This window comes from Pseudophryne corroboree, chromosome 3, assembly GCF_028390025.1.
Source record: "Pseudophryne corroboree isolate aPseCor3 chromosome 3, aPseCor3.hap2, whole genome shotgun sequence".
Classification (NCBI taxonomy): Eukaryota; Metazoa; Chordata; class Amphibia; order Anura; family Myobatrachidae; genus Pseudophryne; species Pseudophryne corroboree.
Genome location: NC_086446.1, coordinates 84,777,174 through 84,795,317, shown reverse-complemented (window position 1 = coordinate 84,795,317; position 18,144 = coordinate 84,777,174). Strand labels below are relative to the sequence as shown.

Sequence of the window (18,144 nt, the reverse complement as noted above, 5' to 3'; positions counted from 1 at the left end):
GTTCCGGATTGGCCAAGAAGGACTTGGTAACCGGAACTTCAAGAGATGCTCACGGAGGATCCGTGGCCTCTACCTCTAAGAAGGGACCTGCTCCAGCAAGGACCCTGTCTGTTCCAAGACTTACCGCGGCTTCGTTTGACGGCATGGCGGTTGAACGCCGAATCCTGAAGGAAAAAAGGCATTCCGGATGAAGTCATCCCTATCCTGATCAAAGCCAGGAAGGATGTAACCGCAAAAACATTATCACCGCAATTGGCGAAAATATGTTGCGTGGTGCGAGGCCAGTAAGGCCCGACGGAGGAAATTCAACTGGGTCGATTCCTACATTTCCTGCAAACAGGAGTGTCTATGGGCCTGAAATTGGGGTCCATTAAGGTTCAAATTTCGGCCCTGTCAATTTTCTTCCAAAAAGAACTAGCTTCAGTCCCTGAAGTTCAGACGTTTGTAAAAGGGGTACTGCATATACAGCCTCCTTTTGTGCCTCCAGTGGCACTTTGGGATCTCAATGTAGTTTTGGGTTCCAAAAGTCACATTGGTTTGAACCACTTAAATCTGTGGAGTTAAAATATCTCACATGAAAAGTGGTCATGCTGTTGGCCCTGGCCTGGGCCAGGCGCGTGTCAGAATTGGCGGCTTTATCCTGAAAAAGCCCTTATCTGATTTTCCATTCGGACAGGGCGGAATTGAGGACTCGTCCTCAGTTTCTCCCCAAGGTGGTTTCAGCGTTTCACCTGAACCAACCTATTTGTGGTGCCTGCGGCTACTAGGGACTTGGAGGCCTCCAAGTTGCTAGACGTTGTCAGTGCCCTGAAAATATATGTTTCCAGGACGGCTGGAGTCAGGAAATCTGACTCGCTGTTTATCCTGTATGCACCCAACAAGCTGGGTGCTCCTGCTTCTAAGCAGACTATTGCTCGTTGGATTTGTAGTACAATTCAGCTTGCACATTCTGTGGCAGGCCTGCCACAGCCAAAAATCTGTAAATGCCCACTCCACAAGGACGGTGGGCTCATCTTGGGCGACTGCCCGAGGGGTCTCGGCTTTACAACTTTGCCGAGCAGCTACTTGGTCAGGAGCAAATACGTTTGTAAAATTCTACAAAATTGATATCCTGGCTGAGGAGGACCTGGAGTTCTCTCATTTGGTGCTGCAGAGTCATCTGCACTCTCCCGCCCGTTTGGGAGCTTTGGTATAATCCCCATGGTCCTTACGGAGTCCCCAGCATCCACTTAGGACGTTAGAGAAAATAAGAATTTACTTACTGATAATTCTATTTCTCATAGTCCGTAGTGGATGCTGGGCGCCCATCCCAAGTGCGGATTGTCTGCAATACTTGTACATAGTTATTGTTACAAAAATCGGGTTATTATTGTTGTGAGCCATCTTTCATAGGCTCCTCTGTTATCATGCTGTTAACTGGGTTCAGATCACAGGTTATACGGTGTGATTGGTGTGGCTGGTATGAGTCTTACCCGGGATTCAAAATCCTTCCTTATTGTGTACGCTCGTCCGGGCACAGTATCCTAACTGAGGCTTGGAGGAGGGTCATAGGGGGAGGAGCCAGTGCACACCAGATAGTCCTAAAACTTTCTTTAGATGTGCCCAGTCTCCTGCGGAGCCGCTATTCCCCATGGTCCTTACGGAGTCCCCAGCATCCACTACGGACTATGAGAAATAGAATTATCGGTAAGTAAATTCTTATTATAAACAATGTACTCAGTCTCTATGTGTCTCCTACAGATGGACCCAGTAACAGAGATACCCCAGAGAGATGTCCCCGTCCTCTTTATTCCCAGGACTGTACAGAGGAGAATAACAGTATCCCACAAGAGGATCAGGTAGATGGGATTTATGGTCTCACCAATTGACCTTATCACTCACTTTATGATCTGTAGTGGAGCTATATCATACACATTGATATTCTTCTGTTTAATCTCTGTTACACAAATCATACATTATTAAAGTGTTATTTTATTGTTTTGTGATTTATTTAGGGCAAAACCCTGTCTAATATTAAGGTAGACTATAAAGAGGATGAGGAGACGTATGTGAGGGGTGATCAGCAGTGTAAAGAGGAGGAAATCCCTACAGATATCAGCACAGGTGAGTAATAATCACTTATATTCTTCGTGCTCGGTCACCACAACATTAACTTACTCTACATCTTACTCTGTCACTACAAACTATTGATTAAAAGATATTTGCCCAGGTGGCAAGTCAGGAGCCATCAGCCCCTATTAGTCTCCTGCTCTCCATCATGTCATTGTGTGTTACCAACCCAGAGATCTGACCAGTCTCCTCCCCACTCTCTGGTGTATCTCATACATCAGGAGCCATCAGCCCCTATTATACTCCTGCTCTCCACCTCACATAATGTCACTGTGTGTTACCAGCCCAGAGATCTGACCAGTCTCCTTCCCACTCTCTGGTGTATCTCATACATCAGGAGCCATCAGCCCCTATTATACTCCTGCTCTCCACCTCACATAATGTCACTGTGTGTTACCAGCCCAGAGATCTGACCAGTCTCCTCCCCACACTCTCTGGTGTATCTCATACATCAGGAGTCATCAGCCCCTATTATACTCCTGCTCTCCCCCTCACATCATGTCACTGTGTGTTACCAGCCCAGAGATCTGACCAGTCTCCTCCCCACTCTCTGGTGTATCTCATACATCAGGAGACATCAGCCCCTATTATACTCCTGCTCTCCACCTCACATAATGTCACTGTGTGTTACCAGCCCAGAGATCTGACCAGTCTCCTCCCCACACTCTCTATGGTGTATCTCATACATCAGGAGCCATCAGCCCCTATTATACTCCTGCTCTCTCCCTCACATCATGTCACTGTGTGTTACCAGCCCAGAGATCTGACCAGTCTCCTCCCTACACTCTCTGGTGTATCACATCAGGAGCCATCAGCCCCTATTATACTCCTGCTCTCCCCCTCACATCATGTCACTGTGTTTTACCAGCCCAGAGATCTGACCAGTCTCCTCCCCACACTCTCTGGTGTATCTCATACATCAGGAGCCATCAGCCCCTATACTCCTACTCTCCCCCTCACATCATGTCACTGTGTGTTACCAGCCCAGAGACATGACCAGTCTCCTCCCCACAATCTCTGGTGTATCTCATACATCAGGAGCCATCAGACCCTATTATACTCCTGCTCTCCCCCCATATCATGTCACTGTGTGTTACCAGCCCAGAGATCTGACCAGTCTCCTCCCCACACTCTCTGGTGTATCTCATACATCAGGAGACATCAGCCCCTATTATACTCCTGCTCTCCACCTCACATAATGTCACTGTGTGTTACCAGCCCAGAGATCTGACCAGTCTCCTTCCCACTCTCTGGTGTATCTCATACATCAGGAGACATCAGCCCCTATTATAGTGCACAGGATACCTTGGGTTGTAGGTGGCGCCAGAGGAATGGGCACAAAACGGTCAAAGCTTTTGAGCTCCCAGGATGCAGCGGTCCAGCCTCCCTGTAACCCCCTCCTCCTGGCTCAGGGAATTCAGTTTTTAGTTTGGTGCAGCAGGAGCCGGACCACTGTAGAAAACAGTGTGGCTGCCTTTTTTGCAGCCACAAGCTTTTATTTATTTAGTTTTCTTTTCTACCGGGTGTCTTAAACACATAAAGGAAAAACTTGCTCCAACAACTTCCCACTGGTGTCACAACAACAATTACCTTTGTGTAAACACTGCTGTTTCAGCAGGTGCCAGCTGGATGTACTATCAAGTCCACAATGACGATCCCAGGCTGCGGCCGGAGCACGGGGAGAAGGTAAGGCGTTGGTTTCTGGTGGCAGTTTAAATAGGATTTTAATACCTACCGGTAAATCCTTTTCTCCCAGTCCGTAGAGGATACTGAGGACTCCAAAAGGACCATGGGGTATAGACGGGATCTGCAGGAGACATGGGCACTTTAAGACTTTAAATGGGTGTGAACTGGCTCCTCCCTCTATGCCCCTCCTCCAGACCTCAGTTATAGGAACTGTGCTCAGGGAGACGGACATTTCGAGGAAAAGGATTTTTGTTAACCAAGGGTGAGATACATACCAGCTCACACCACAACACACCGTACAACATGGTTTTTAAGCAATACCAGTTAACAGCATGAACCAAAAACAGCAACAGGCTGAAATAACCGATACACAACCTCTGTGTAACAGAAGCAATAACTATCAACACTACTGCAAAAACAGTACGCACAGGGACGGGCGCCCAGCATCCTCTACGGACTAGGAGAAAAGGATTTACCGGTAGGTATTAAAATCCTATTTTCTCTTACGTCCTAGAGGATGCTGGGGACTCCAAAAGGACCATGGAGTTTATACCAAAGCTCCAGACCGGGCAGGAGAGTGCGGACGACTCTGCAGCACCGATTGAGCAAACATGAGGTCCTCATCAGCCAGGGTATCAAACTTTTAGAACTTAGCAAAAGTGTTTGAAGTTGAACTCGACCAAGTAGCTGCTCTGCAAAGTTGAAGCGCCGAGACTCCTCGGGTAGCCGCCCAAGATGAGCCCACCTTCCTGGTAGAATGGGCCTTCACTGACTTCGGTAACGGCAATCCAGCCGTAGAATGAGCATGCCGAATCGTATTACAGATCCAGCGGGCAATAGTCAGCTTGGAAGCAGGAGCCCCAATTTTGTTGGGGGCATATAGGACAAACAGAGCCTCTGATTTCCTAATCTGAGCCGTTCTCGCGACATAAATTTTCAAAGCTCTGACTACATCGAGAGACTTTGAATCAGCCAAGGCTTCCGTAGCCACAGGCACCACAATAGGTTGGTTTATGTGAAACGAAGAAACCACCTTTGGCAGAAATTGTTGACGAGTTCTCAATTCAGCTCTATCCACATGGTAGATCAAATAGGGGCTCTTGTGAGACAAAGCCGCTAATTCCGACACCCGCCTTGAGGACGCCAAGGCCAAAAGCATGACCACTTTCCAAGTGAGAAATTTCAACTCAACCTTTCGCAAAGGTTCAAACCAGTGTGACATAAGAAATTGCAACACCACGTCAAGGTCCCATGGTGCCACAGGTGGCACAAACGGAGGTTGGATGTGCAGTACTCCCTTCACGAAAGTCTGAACCTCTGGAAGGGCGGCCAATTCTTTTTGAAAGAAAATAGATAAGGCCGAAATCTGCACTTTAATGGAGCCTAATTTTAGGCCTGCATCCACACCTGCCTGCAAAAAATGGAGGAAACGACCCAGCTGAAACTCTTCCGTAGGAGCCTTCTTGGATTCACACCAAGACACATACTTTCTCCAAATACGGTGATAATGCTTCGCCATAACCTCCTTTCTAGCCTTAAGCAGAGTGGGGATGACTTCCCCGGGAATACCTTTTCGAGCTAGGATTTGGCGTTCAACCCCCACGCCGTCAAACGCAACCGCGGTAAGTCCTGGAACATGCACGGCCCCTGCAGTAACAGATCCTCTCTCAGAGGAAGAGGCCAGGGATCTCCTATGAGCAATTCCTGAAGATCCGGAAACTAAGCCCTCCGTGGCCAATCTGGAACAATGAGTATCGCCTGAACCCTTGTTCTTCTTATGATCCTTATCACTTTAGGAATGAGTGGAAGTGGAGGGAACACATATACCGACTGAAACACCCACGGATTTACCAGGGCGTCCACTGCACTGGCTTGAGGGTCCCTCGACCTGGAACAATATCTCTGAAGCTTCTTGTTGAGGCGAGACGCCATCATGTCTATTTGAGGAATTCCCCAACGACTTGTCACTTCTGCAAAAACCTCTTGATGAAGAGCCCACTCTCCTGGATGGAGATCGTGTCTGACGAGGAAATCTGCTTCCCAATTGTCCACGCCCGGAAGGAAGACCGCTGACAGAGCGCTTACATGTTTCTCTTACGCCCTAGAGGATGCTGGGGACTCCGTAAGTACCATGGGGTATAGACGGGCTCCGCAGGAGACATGGGCACTCTAAAGACTTTAGAATGGGTGTGCACTGGCTCCTCCTTCTATGCCCCTCCTCCAGACCTCAGTTAGATCCTGTGCCCAGTGGAGACTGGGTGCACTGCAGGGGAGCTCTACTGAGTTTCTCTGTAAAAGACTTTTTGTTAGGTTTTTTATTTTCAGGGAGCACTGCTGGCAACAGGCTCCCTGCATCGTGGGACTGAGGAGAGAGAAGCAGACCTACTTAAATGATAGGCTCTGCTTCTTAGGCTACTGGACACCATTAGCTCCAGAGGGTCGGAACGCAGGTCTCACCCTCGCCGTTCGTCCTGGAGCCGCGCCACCGTCCTCCTCACAGAGCCGGAAGATAGAAGCCGGGTGAGTATTAAGAAGAAAAGAAGACTTCACAGGCGGTAGAAGACTTCAGATCTTCACTGAGGTAACGCTGCGCACCATTGCTCCCACACAGAACACACAGCGGGCACTGTAAGGGCGCAGGGGCGCCCTGGGCAGCAATAAAAACCTAGGGACACTGGCATATAAAGGAGATACTGCGGAGGCAGTATATTAATAAACCCCCGCCAGTATAAATAATTTGAGCGGGACCGAAGCCTGACGGTGAGGGGGCGGGGCTTGGTCCTCCAGCACTAACCAGCGCCATTTTCTCCACAGCACACTGCAGAGAAGCTGGCTCCCCGGACTCTCCCCTGCTGAACAAGGTTACAGAGGGCAAAAAAGAGGGGGGGGGGGGGGCACATTTTATTGGCGCAGTGAGTGTATTTACATATATATATATAAAAGCGCTGAATACTAACTGGGATTTCTCTTACGTCCTAGAGGAAGCTGGGGACTCCGTAAGGACCATGGGGTATAGACGGGCTCCGTAGGAGACATGGGCACCTATAAAGAACTTTTAGTATGGGTGTGCACTGGCTCCTCCTTCTATGCCCCTCCTCCAGACCTCAGTTAGATCCTGTGCCCAGAGGAGAAGGGTGCACTGCAGAGAGCTCTCCTGAGTTTTCTGTGGAAAAATAATTTTGTTAGGTTTTTTATTTTCAGGGAGCACTGCTGGCAACCGGCTGCCTGCATCGTGGGACTGAGGGGAGAGGAGCAGACCTACTTAAATGATAGGCTCTGCTTCTTAGGCTACTGGACACCATTAGCTCCAGAGGGAGTTGGAACACAGGTCTCACCCTGGGGTTCGTCCCGGAGCCGCGCCGCCGTCCTCCTCACAGAGCCGGAAGATAGAAGCCGGGTGTGTATGAGAAGCAAGAAGACGTCAAAGGCGGCAGAAGACTTCAGCTCTTCATGAGGTAAATCTAAAATCCCTAAACCTGTACTTGAAAAGATTGAAATTCAAGATGGAATCGCTCCGAGCGGTAATAGCCAGCCTGGAGGGGAGGGGGGGGATTTTATGGTGTCATGTCCCCATATATCCCTCTCATCAGGAGTACCTGAGATTCGCTGTACAGGATTGTCATTACCAGTTTCAGACGTTGCCGTTTGGGCTTTCCACGGCCCCGAGGATTTTCACCAAGATAATGGCGGAAATGATGGTGGTCCTGCGCAAGCAAGGAGTCACAATTATCCCATACTTGGACGATCTCCTGATAAAGGCGAGATCAAAAGAGCAATTGCTGAGAAACGTGTCACTCTCTCTAAGAGTACTCCAGCAACACGGTTGGATTCTCAATCTACCGAAGTCACAGTTGGTTCCAACAACTCGACTAGCGTTCCTAGGTATGATACTGGACACGGAACAAAAGAAGATTTTTCTCCCGTTGGAAAAAGCCCAGGACCTCCAGAACATGGTCAGAGACCTGCTAAAGCCAAAAAGAGGGTCAGTTCATCAATAAACTCGTGTTCTGGGGAAAATGGTGGCAGCCTACGAGGCCATCCCCTTCGGCAGGTTCCATGCGAGGACGTCTCAATGGGACCTTCTGGACAAATGGTCCGGGTCCCATCTACAATTACATCAAAAGATAACACTGTCCCCCAGGGCCAGGGTGTCTCTTCTATGGTGGCTGCAAAGTGCTCACCTCCTAGAGGGTCGCAGATTCGGCATTCAGGACTGGGTTCTGGTAACCACGGACGCGAGCCTCCGAGGATGGGGAGCAGTCACCCAAGGAAGAAATTTTCAAGGACTATGGACAAGCCAGTAGTCCTGCCTGCACATCAACATGTTGGAATTAAGGGCGATATACCACGGCCTTCGACAAGCGGAGAGTCTTCTTCGAAACCTATCAGTGCTGATTCAATCGGACAATGTCACAGCAGTGGCTCATGTGAACCGCCCAGGCGGGACAAGGAGCAGAGTCGCGATGGCAGAAGCCACCAGGATTCTTCGCTGGGCGGAAAATCACGTAAGCGCTCTGTCAGCTGTCTTCATTCCGGGAGTGGACAACTGGGAGGCAGACTTCCTCAGCAGACACGATCTCCATCCAGGAGAGTGGGGACTTCATCAAGAAGTCTTTGCAGAGATAACGGGTCTTTGGGGACTTCCTCAAATAGACATGATGGCGTCACGCCTCAACAAGAAGCTTCGGAGGTTTGTGCCAGGTCCCGGGACCCTCAGGCAATAGCAGTAGACGCTCTGGTAACGCCATGGGTGTTCCAATCGGTCTACGTGTTTCCTCCTCTTCCTCTCATCACAAAGGTGTTGAGGATCATAAGGCGAAAGAGAGTACAGACAATACTCATTGTTCCAGACTGGCCTCGAAGGACCTCTTGCAGCAGGGGCCCTGCATATTCCAAGATTTACCGCGGTTACGTTTGACGGCATGGCGATTAAACGCCGGATCCTAGCTGAGAAGGGTATTCCGGAAGAGGTCATACCTACTCTAATAAAGGCTAGGAAGGAGGTGACGGCAAAACATTATCACCGTATCTGGCGGAATTATGTCTCTTGGTGTGAAACCAAGAATGCTGCTACGGAAGATTTCCATTTGGGTCGTTTTCTCCACTTCCTACAGACAGGAGTGGATATGGGCCTAAAATTAGGCTCTGTTAAGGTACAGATTTCGGCTCTGTCGATATTCTTTCAGAAGGAATTGGCTTCTCTTCCAGAAGTCCAGACTTTTGTAAAGGGAGTGCTACACATCCAGCCTCCTTTTGTGCCCCCAGTGGCACCATGAGACCTGAACGTGGTGTTGCAGTTCCTAAAATCACACTGGTTTGACCCCCTTAACACGGTTGAGTTGAAATTTCTCACCTGGAAGGTGGTCATGTTATTGGCCTTGGCATCTGCAAGGCGGGTGTCAGAATTAGCGGTCTTGTCTCACAAGAGCCCCTACTTGATTTTTCATGTTGATAGAGCGGAATTGAGGACTCGTCCTCAATTTTTACCTAAGGTGGTTTCTTCATTCCATATAAACCAACCTATTGTGGTGCCTGTGGCTACAAATGACTTGGAGGATTCCAGGTCCCTGGATGTAGTCAGGGCCTTAAAGATTTATTTAGCCAGGACGGCTAGAATTAGGAAAACAGAGGCTCTGTTTGTTCTGTATGCAGCCAACAAGATTGGCGCGCCTGCTTCAAAGCAGACTATTGCTCGCTGGATCTGTAACACGATTCAGCAGGCGTATGTTACGGCTGGATTGCCGTTACCACATTCAGTAAAGGCCCATTCCACTAGGAAGGTGGGCTCTTCTTGGGCGGCTGCCCGAGGCGTCTCGGCATTACAGCTTTGCCGAGCAGCGACTTGGTCGGGGTCAAACACTTTTGCTAAATTCTACAAGTTTGATACCCTGGCTGATGAGGACCTAGCATTTGCTCAGTCAGTGTTGCAGTGTCTTCTGCACTCTCCCGCCCGATTGGGAGCTTTGGTATGAACCCCATGGTCCTTACGGAGTCCCCAGCATCCTCTAGGACGTAAGAGAAAATAAGATTTTAAACCTACCGGTAAATCTATTTTTCCTAGTCCGTAGAGGATGCTGGGCGCCCGTCCCAGTGCGGAAAATCTGCAAGACTTGTATATAGTTGTTGCTTACATAAGGGTTATTTTACAGTTGGAATCGGTCTTGGACCGTTGCTGTTGTTTGTTCATACTGTTAACTGGTTATGTGTATTCCAGGTTATATGGTATGATTGGTGTGGGCTGGTATGAATCTTACCCTTAGATTTACAAAATCCTTTCCTCGTATTGTCCATCTCCTCTGGGCACAGTTCTCTAGCTGAGGTCTGGAGGAGGGGCATAGAGGGAGGAGCCAGTGCACACCCATACTAAAAGTTCTTTATAGGTGCCCATGTCTCCTGTGGAGCCCGTCTATACCCCATGGTCCTTACGGAGTCCCCAGCGTCCTCTACGGACTAGGAGAAATAGATTTACCGGTAGGTTTAAAATCTTATTTTTATTCCAGTGTCTAGTGGCGCTGGGTGTGTACTGGCATACTCTCTCTCTGTCTATCCAAAGGGCCTTATTGGGCGACTGTCTCCATATAGATATATCCCTGAGTGTTTGGCAGTGTCGGTACGTGTGTGTCAGCATGTCTGAAGCGGAAGGCTCATCTAAGGAGGAGGTGGAGCAGATGATTGTCATGTCTCCGTCGGCAACGCCGACACCTGATTGGTTGGATATGTGGAATGTTTTAAATGCAAATGTGTCTTTATTACATAAGAGATTGGACAAAGCAGAGTCCAGGGATAAAACAGGGAGTCAGTCAATGGCTTTGACTGTGTCACAGGGCCTTTCAGGGTCTCAAAAACGTCCCCTGTCCCAAGTAGCAGACTCTGATACCGACACGGATTCTGACTCCAGTGTCGACTACGATGATGCGAGATTACACCCAAGGGTGGCCAAAAGTATTCATTATATGATTATTGCAATAAAAGATGTTTTACATATCACAGATGACCCCTCTGTCCCTGACACGAGGGTATGCATGTTTAAGGAAAAGAAACCTGAGGTAACCTTTCCCCCATTTCATGAGCTGAACGCATTATTTGAAAAATCTTGGGAAACTCCAGACAAAAAACTGCAGATTCCCAAGAGGATTCTTATGGCGTTTCCTTTCCCTGCACAGGACAGGGTACAGTGGGAATCCTCGCCCAGGGTGGACAAGGCTTTAACGCGCTTGTCCAAGAAGGTGGCGCTACCGTCTCCAGACACGGTGGCCCTCAAGGATCCTGCTGATCGCAGACAGGAAACTACCTTAAAATCAATTTATTCACATACGGGTGCTTTGCTCAGACCGGCAATAGCATCGGCTTGGGTTTGTAGTGCGGTAGCAGCATGGACAGATACCTTGTCAGCTGACATTGATACCCTAGATAGGGATACCATTTTATTGACCTTAGGTCACATTAAAGACGCGGTCTTATATATGAGAGACGCTCAGAGAGACGTTGGCCTACTAGGTTCAAGAGCCAACGCCATGGTGATTTCTGCTAGGCGAGCCCTGTGGACCCGCCAATGGATGGGTGATGCCGACTCAAAGAGGCATATGGAAGTTTTGCCTTACAAGGGTGAGGTGTTATTTGGGGAAGGTCTCGCGGACCTGGTTTCCACAGCTACCGCGGGTAAATCTACTTTTTTGCCTTATGTTCCCCCACAGCAAAAGAAAACACCACAATATCAGATGCAGTCCTTTCGGTCGCATAAATCCAGAAGAGGTCGGGGCTCTTCCTTCCTCGCCAGAGGTAAGGGTAAAGGGAAAAGAATGCCTGCCACGGCTAGTTCCCAGGAGCAGAAGTCCTCCCCGGCTTCTACTAAATCCACCGCATGACGCTGGGGCTCCACTGAGGGGGTCCGCGCCGGTGGGGGCACGTCTTCGACTCTTCAGCCACGTCTGGGTTCAGTCAGACGTGGATCCTTGGGCGATGGAAATTGTATCCCAGGGCTACAGGTTGGAATTCGAAGTGCCTCCGCGCCGATTTTTCAAATCGGCTTTACCAGCTTCTCCCCCAGAAAGGGAGATAGTTTTAGCTGCAATTCAAAAGCTGTGTCAACAGCAAGTGATTGTCAAGGTTCCCCTAGTTCAACAGGGGAAGGGGTACTATTCAACCATGTTTGTGGTTCCAAAACCGGATGGCTCGGTCAGATCCATTCTAAATCTAAAATACCTAAACCTGTACTTGCAAAAGTTCAAATTCAAGATGGAATCGCTCCGGGCAGTTATCTCCAGCCTGGAAGGGGGGGATTTTATGGTGTCACTGGACATAAAGGATGCATACCTTCATGTCACCATATATCCCCCTCATCAGGCGTACCTGAGATTCACTGTACAGGACTGTCATTACCAGTTTCAGACGTTGCTGTTTGGTCTTTCCACGGCCCCGAGGATTTTCACCAAGGTAATGGCGGAAATGATGGTGCTCCTGCGCAGGCAGGGAGTCACAATTATCCCGTACTTGGACGATCTCCTGATAAAAGCAAGATCGAGAGATCAGTTGCTGAAAAGCGTGTCGCTTTCCCTGAGAGTGCTCCAGCAGCATGACTGGATTCTAAATCTACCAAAGTCACAGTTGGTTCCAACGACTCGGCTATCGTTCTTAGGCATGATTCTGGACACGGAACAAAAGAGGGTTTTTCTCCCGATGGAAAAAGCCCAGGAACTCCAGAACATGGTCAGAGACCTGTTAAAACCGAACAGAGTGTCAGTTCATCAATGCACTCGAGTAATGGGACAAATGGTGGCGACCTACGAGGCGATCCCCTTCGGCAGGTTTCATGCGAGGACATTTCAGTGGGACCTTCTGGACAAGTGGTCCGGGTCCCATCTACAAATACATCAGAAAATAAGCCTGTCCCCCAGGGCCAGGGTGTCTCTCCTGTGGTGGCTGCAGAGTGCTCACCTTCTAGAGAGTTGCAGGTTTGGCATTCAGGACTGGGTTCTGGTGACCACGGACACGAGCCTCCGAGTATGGGGAGCAGTCACACAAGGAAGACATTTTCAGGGACTATGGTCGAGCCAGGAGGCTTGTCTACACATCAACATTCTAGAATTAATAGCCATATACAACGGCCTACGACAAGCGGAAAATCTTCTTCGAGACCTACCGGTTCTGATTCAATCAGACAACGTCACAGCCGTGGCTCATGTAAACCGCCAAGGCGGGACAAGGAGCAGAGTGGCAATGGCGGAAGCCACCAGGATTCTTCGCTGGGTGGAAAATCATGTAAGCGCTCTGTCAGCAGTCTTCATTCCGGGAGTGGACAACTGGGAAGCAGACTTCCTCAGCAGACACGATCTCCATCCAGGAGAGTGTGGACTTCATCAAGAAGTTTTTGCAGAGATAACAAGTCTTTGGGGACTTCCTCAAATAGACATGATGGCGTCACGCCTCAACAAGAAGTTTCGGAGGTATTGTGCCAGGTCAAGGGACCCTCAGGCAGTAGCGGTAGACGCCCTGGTGACACCGTGGGTGTTTCAATCAGTCTATGTGTTCCCTCCTCTTCCTCTCATCTCAAAAATATTGAGAATCATAAGACGAAAAAGAGTTTGGACAATACTCATTGTTCTAGATTGGCCTCGAAGGGCTTGGTATTCAGATCTTCAGGAGATGCTCACAGAAGATCCATGGCCTCTTCCTCTCAGGAGGACCTGTTGCAGCAGGGGCCCTGCGTATCCCAAGACTTACCGCGGTTACGTTTGACGGCATGGCGGTTGAACACCGAATCATAGCTGGGAAAGGTATTCCGGAGGAAGTCATCCCTACTCTGATAAAGGCTAGGAAGGAGGTGACGGCGAAACATTATCACCGTATCTGGAGGATGTATGTATCTTGGTGTGAAGCCAAGAATGCTCCTACGGAAGATTTCCACTTGGGCCGTTTTCTCCACTTTCTACAGACATGAGTGGATATGGGCCTGAAGTTAGGCTCCATTAAGGTACAGATTTCGGCCCTATCTATATTCTTTCAGAAGGAATTGGCTTCTCTCCCAGAAGTCCAGACTTTTATAAAGGGAGTGCTGCACATCCAACCTCCTTTTGTGCCCCCAGTGGCACCTTGGGACCTTAACGTGGTGTTACAGTTCCTAAAATCTCACTGGTTTGAGCCTCTTCAAACAGTTGTATTAAAATTTCTCACTTGGAAGGTGGTCATGTTGTTGGCCTTGGCATCTGCAAGGCGGGTGTCCGAATTGGCGGCTTTGTCTCACAAAAGCCCCTATCTGATTTTCCATGTGGATAGAGCAGAGTTGAGGACGCGTCCTCAATTTTTGCCCAAGGTGGTTTCATCGTTTCATATGAACCAACCTATTGTGGTGCCGGTGGCTACGGGAGGCTTGGAGGATTCCAAGTCCCTGGATGTAGTCAGGACCTTAAAAATTTACGTAGCCAGGACGGCTCGGATTAGGAAAACAGAGGCACTGTTTGTCCTGTATGCGGCCAACAAGGTTGGCGCTCCTGCTTCTAAGCAGACTATTGCTCGCTGGATCTGTAACACGATTCAGCAGGCTCATTCTACGGCTGGATTGCCGTTACCAAATTCGGTAAAGGCCCATTCCACTAGGAAGGTGGGCTCTTCTTGGGCGGCTTCCCGAGGCGTCTCGGCGTTAAAGCTTTGCCGAGCAGCTACTTGGTCGGGTTCAAACACCTTTGCAAAATTCTACAAGTTTGATACCCTGGCTGATGAGGACCTCATGTTTGCTCAATCGGTGCTACAGAGTCATCCGCACTCTCCCGCCCGGTTTGGAGCTTTGGTATAATCCCCATGGTCCTTACGGAGTCCCCAGCATCCTCTAGTACGTAAGAGAAAATAAGATTTTAAACCTACCGGTAAATCTTTTTCTCCTAGTCCGTAGAGGATGCTGGGCGCCCGTCCCAGCGCGTACATATTTCTGCAAGGCTTGTATATAGTTGTTGCTTACATAAGGGTTATGTTACAGTTAAGATCAGTCTTTGGCTGATGCTGTTTTGTTCATACTGTTAACTGGTTGCGTATATTCCAGGTTATATGGTATGCTTGGTGTGGGCTGGTATGAATCTTGCCCCTAGATTAACAAAAATCCTTTCCTCGTACTGTCCGTCTCCTCTGGGCACAGTTTCTCTAACTGAGGTCTGGAGGAGGGGCATAGAGGGAGGAGCCAGTGCACACCCATACTAAAAGTTCTTTATAGGTGCCCATGTCTCCTGTGGAGCCCGTCTATACCCCATGGTCCTTACGGAGTCCCCAGCGTCCTCTACGGACTAGGAGAAATAGATTTACCGGTAGGTTTAAAATCTTATTTTTATTCCAGTGTCTAGTGGCGCTGGGTGTGTACTGGCATACTCTCTCTCTGTCTATCCAAAGGGCCTTATTGGGCGACTGTCTCCATATAGATATATCCCTGAGTGTTTGGCAGTGTCGGTACGTGTGTGTCAGCATGTCTGAAGCGGAAGGCTCATCTAAGGAGGAGGTGGAGCAGATGATTGTCATGTCTCCGTCGGCAACGCCGACACCTGATTGGTTGGATATGTGGAATGTTTTAAATGCAAATGTGTCTTTATTACATAAGAGATTGGACAAAGCAGAGTCCAGGGATAAAACAGGGAGTCAGTCAATGGCTTTGACTGTGTCACAGGGCCCTTCAGGGTCTCAAAAACGTCCCCTGTCCCAAGTAGCAGACTCTGATACCGACACGGATTCTGACTCCAGTGTCGACTACGATGACGCGAGATTACACCCAAGGGTGGCCAAAAGTATTCATTATATGATTATTGCAATAAAAGATGTTTTACATATCACAGATGACCCCTCTGTCCCTGACACGAGGGTATGCATGTTTAAGGAAAAGAAACCTGAGGTAACCTTTCCCCCATCTCATGAGCTGAACGCATTATTTGAAAAATCTTGGGAAACTCCAGACAAAAAACTGCAGATTCCCAAGAGGATTCTTATGGCGTTTCCTTTCCCTGCACAGGACAGGGTACAGTGGGAATCCTCGCCCACGGTGGACAAGGCTTTAACGCTCTTGTCCAAGAAGGTGGCGCTACCGTCTCCAGACACGGTGGCCCTCAAGGATCCTGCTGATCGCAGACAGGAAACTACCTTAAAATCAATTTATTCACATACGGGTGCTTTGCTCAGACCGGCAATAGCATCGGCTTGGGTTTGTAGTGCGGTAGCAGCATGGACAGATACCTTGTCAGCTGACATTGATACCCTAGATAGGGATACCATTTTATTGACCTTAGGTCACATTAAAGACGCGGTCTTATATATGAGAGACGCTCAGAGAGACGTTGGCCTACTAGGTTCAAGAGCCAACGCCATGGTGATTTCTGCTAGGCGAGCCCTGTGAACCCGCCAATGGATGGGTGATGCCGACTCAAAGAGGCATATGGAAGTTTTGCCTTACAAGGGTGAGGTGTTATTTGGGGAAGGTCTCGCGGACCAGGTTTCCACAGCTACCGCGGGTAAATCTACTTTTTTGCCTTATGTTCCCCCACAGCAAAAGAAAACACCACAATATCAGATGCAGTCCTTTCGGTCGCATAAATCCAGAAGAGGTCGGGGCTCTTCCTTCCTCGCCAGAGGTAAGGGTAAAGGGAAAAGAATGCCTGCCACGGCTAGTTCCCAGGAGCAGAAGTCCTCCCCGGCTTCTACTAAATCCACCGCATGACGCTGGGGCTCCACTGAGGGGGTCCGCGCCGGTGGGGGCACGTCTTCGACTCTTCAGCCACGTCTGGGTTCAGTCAGACGTGGATCCTTGGGCGATGGAAATTGTATCCCAGGGCTACAGGTTGGAATTCGAAGTGCCTCCGCGCCGATTTTTCAAATCGGCTTTACCAGCTTCTACCCCAGAAAGGGAGATAGTTTTAGCTGCAATTCAAAAGCTGTGTCAACAGCAAGTGATTGTCAAGGTTCCCCTAGTTCAACAGGGGAAGGGGTACTATTCAACCATGTTTGTGGTTCCAAAACCGGATGGCTCGGTCAGATCCATTCTAAATCTAAAATACCTAAACCTGTACTTGCAAAAGTTCAAATTCAAGATGGAATCGCTCCGGGCAGTTATCTCCAGCCTGGAAGGGGGGGATTTTATGGTGTCACTGGACATAAAGGATGCATACCTTCATGTCCCCATATATCCCCCTCATCAGGCGTACCTGAGATTCACTGTACAGGGCTGTCATTACCAGTTTCAGACGTTGCTGTTTGGTCTTTCCACGGCCCCGAGGATTTTCACCAAGGTAATGGCGGAAATGATGGTGCTCCTGCGCAGGCAGGGAGTCACAATTATCCCGTACTTGGACGATCTCCTGATAAAAGCAAGATCGAGAGATCAGTTGCTGAAAAGCGTGTCGCTTTCCCTGAGAGTGCTCCAGCAGCATGGCTGGATTCTAAATCTACCAAAGTCACAGTTGGTTCCAACGACTCGGCTATCGTTCTTAGGCATGATTCTGGACACGGAACAAAAGAGGGTTTTTCTCCCGATGGAAAAAGCCCAGGAACTCCAGAACATGGTCAGAGACCTGTTAAAACCGAACAGAGTGTCAGTTCATCAATGCACTCGAGTAATGGGAAAAATGGTGGCGACCTACGAGGCGATCCCCTTCGGCAGGTTTCATGCGAGGACATTTCAGTGGGACCTTCTGGACAAGTGGTCCGGGTCCCATCTACAAATACATCAGAAAATAAGCCTGTCCCCCAGGGCCAGGGTGTCTCTCCTGTGGTGGCTGCAGAGTGCTCACCTTCTAGAGAGTTGCAGGTTTGGCATTCAGGACTGGGTTCTGGTGACCACGGACACGAGCCTCCGAGTATGGGGAGCAGTCACACAAGGAAGACATTTTCAGGGACTATGGTCGAGCCAGGAGGCTTGTCTACACATCAACATTCTAGAATTAATAGCCATATACAACGGCCTACGACAAGCGGAAAATCTTCTTCGCGACCTACCGGTTCTGATTCAATCAGACAACGTCACAGCCGTGGCTCATGTAAACCGCCAAGGCGGGACAAGGAGCAGAGTGGCAATGGCGGAAGCCACCAGGATTCTTCGCTGGGTGGAAAATCATGTAAGCGCTCTGTCAGCAGTCTTCATTCCGGGAGTGGACAACTGGGAAGCAGACTTCCTCAGCAGACACGATCTCCATCCAGGAGAGTGTGGACTTCATCAAGAAGTTTTTGCAGAGATAACAAGTCTTTGGGGACTTCCTCAAATAGACATGATGGCGTCACGCCTCAACAAGAAGCTTCGGAGGTATTGTGCCAGGTCAAGGGACCCTCAGGCAGTAGCGGTAGACGCCCTGGTGACACCGTGGGTGTTTCAATCGGTCTATGTGTTCC

General features: G+C 49.3%; 1 protein-coding gene across 1 annotated transcript in view; it reads left to right on the top strand.

Annotated features, from left to right (window-relative positions):
• The window catches only part of LOC135057187 (uncharacterized), an 826,406-nt gene that overhangs the window by 411,985 nt on the left and 396,277 nt on the right, over window positions 1-18,144 (top strand). The window contains 2 exon segments of the mRNA XM_063963085.1: window positions 1,741-1,838; window positions 1,995-2,103. Coding sequence (XP_063819155.1) covers window positions 1,741-1,838; window positions 1,995-2,103 — 207 coding nt within the window.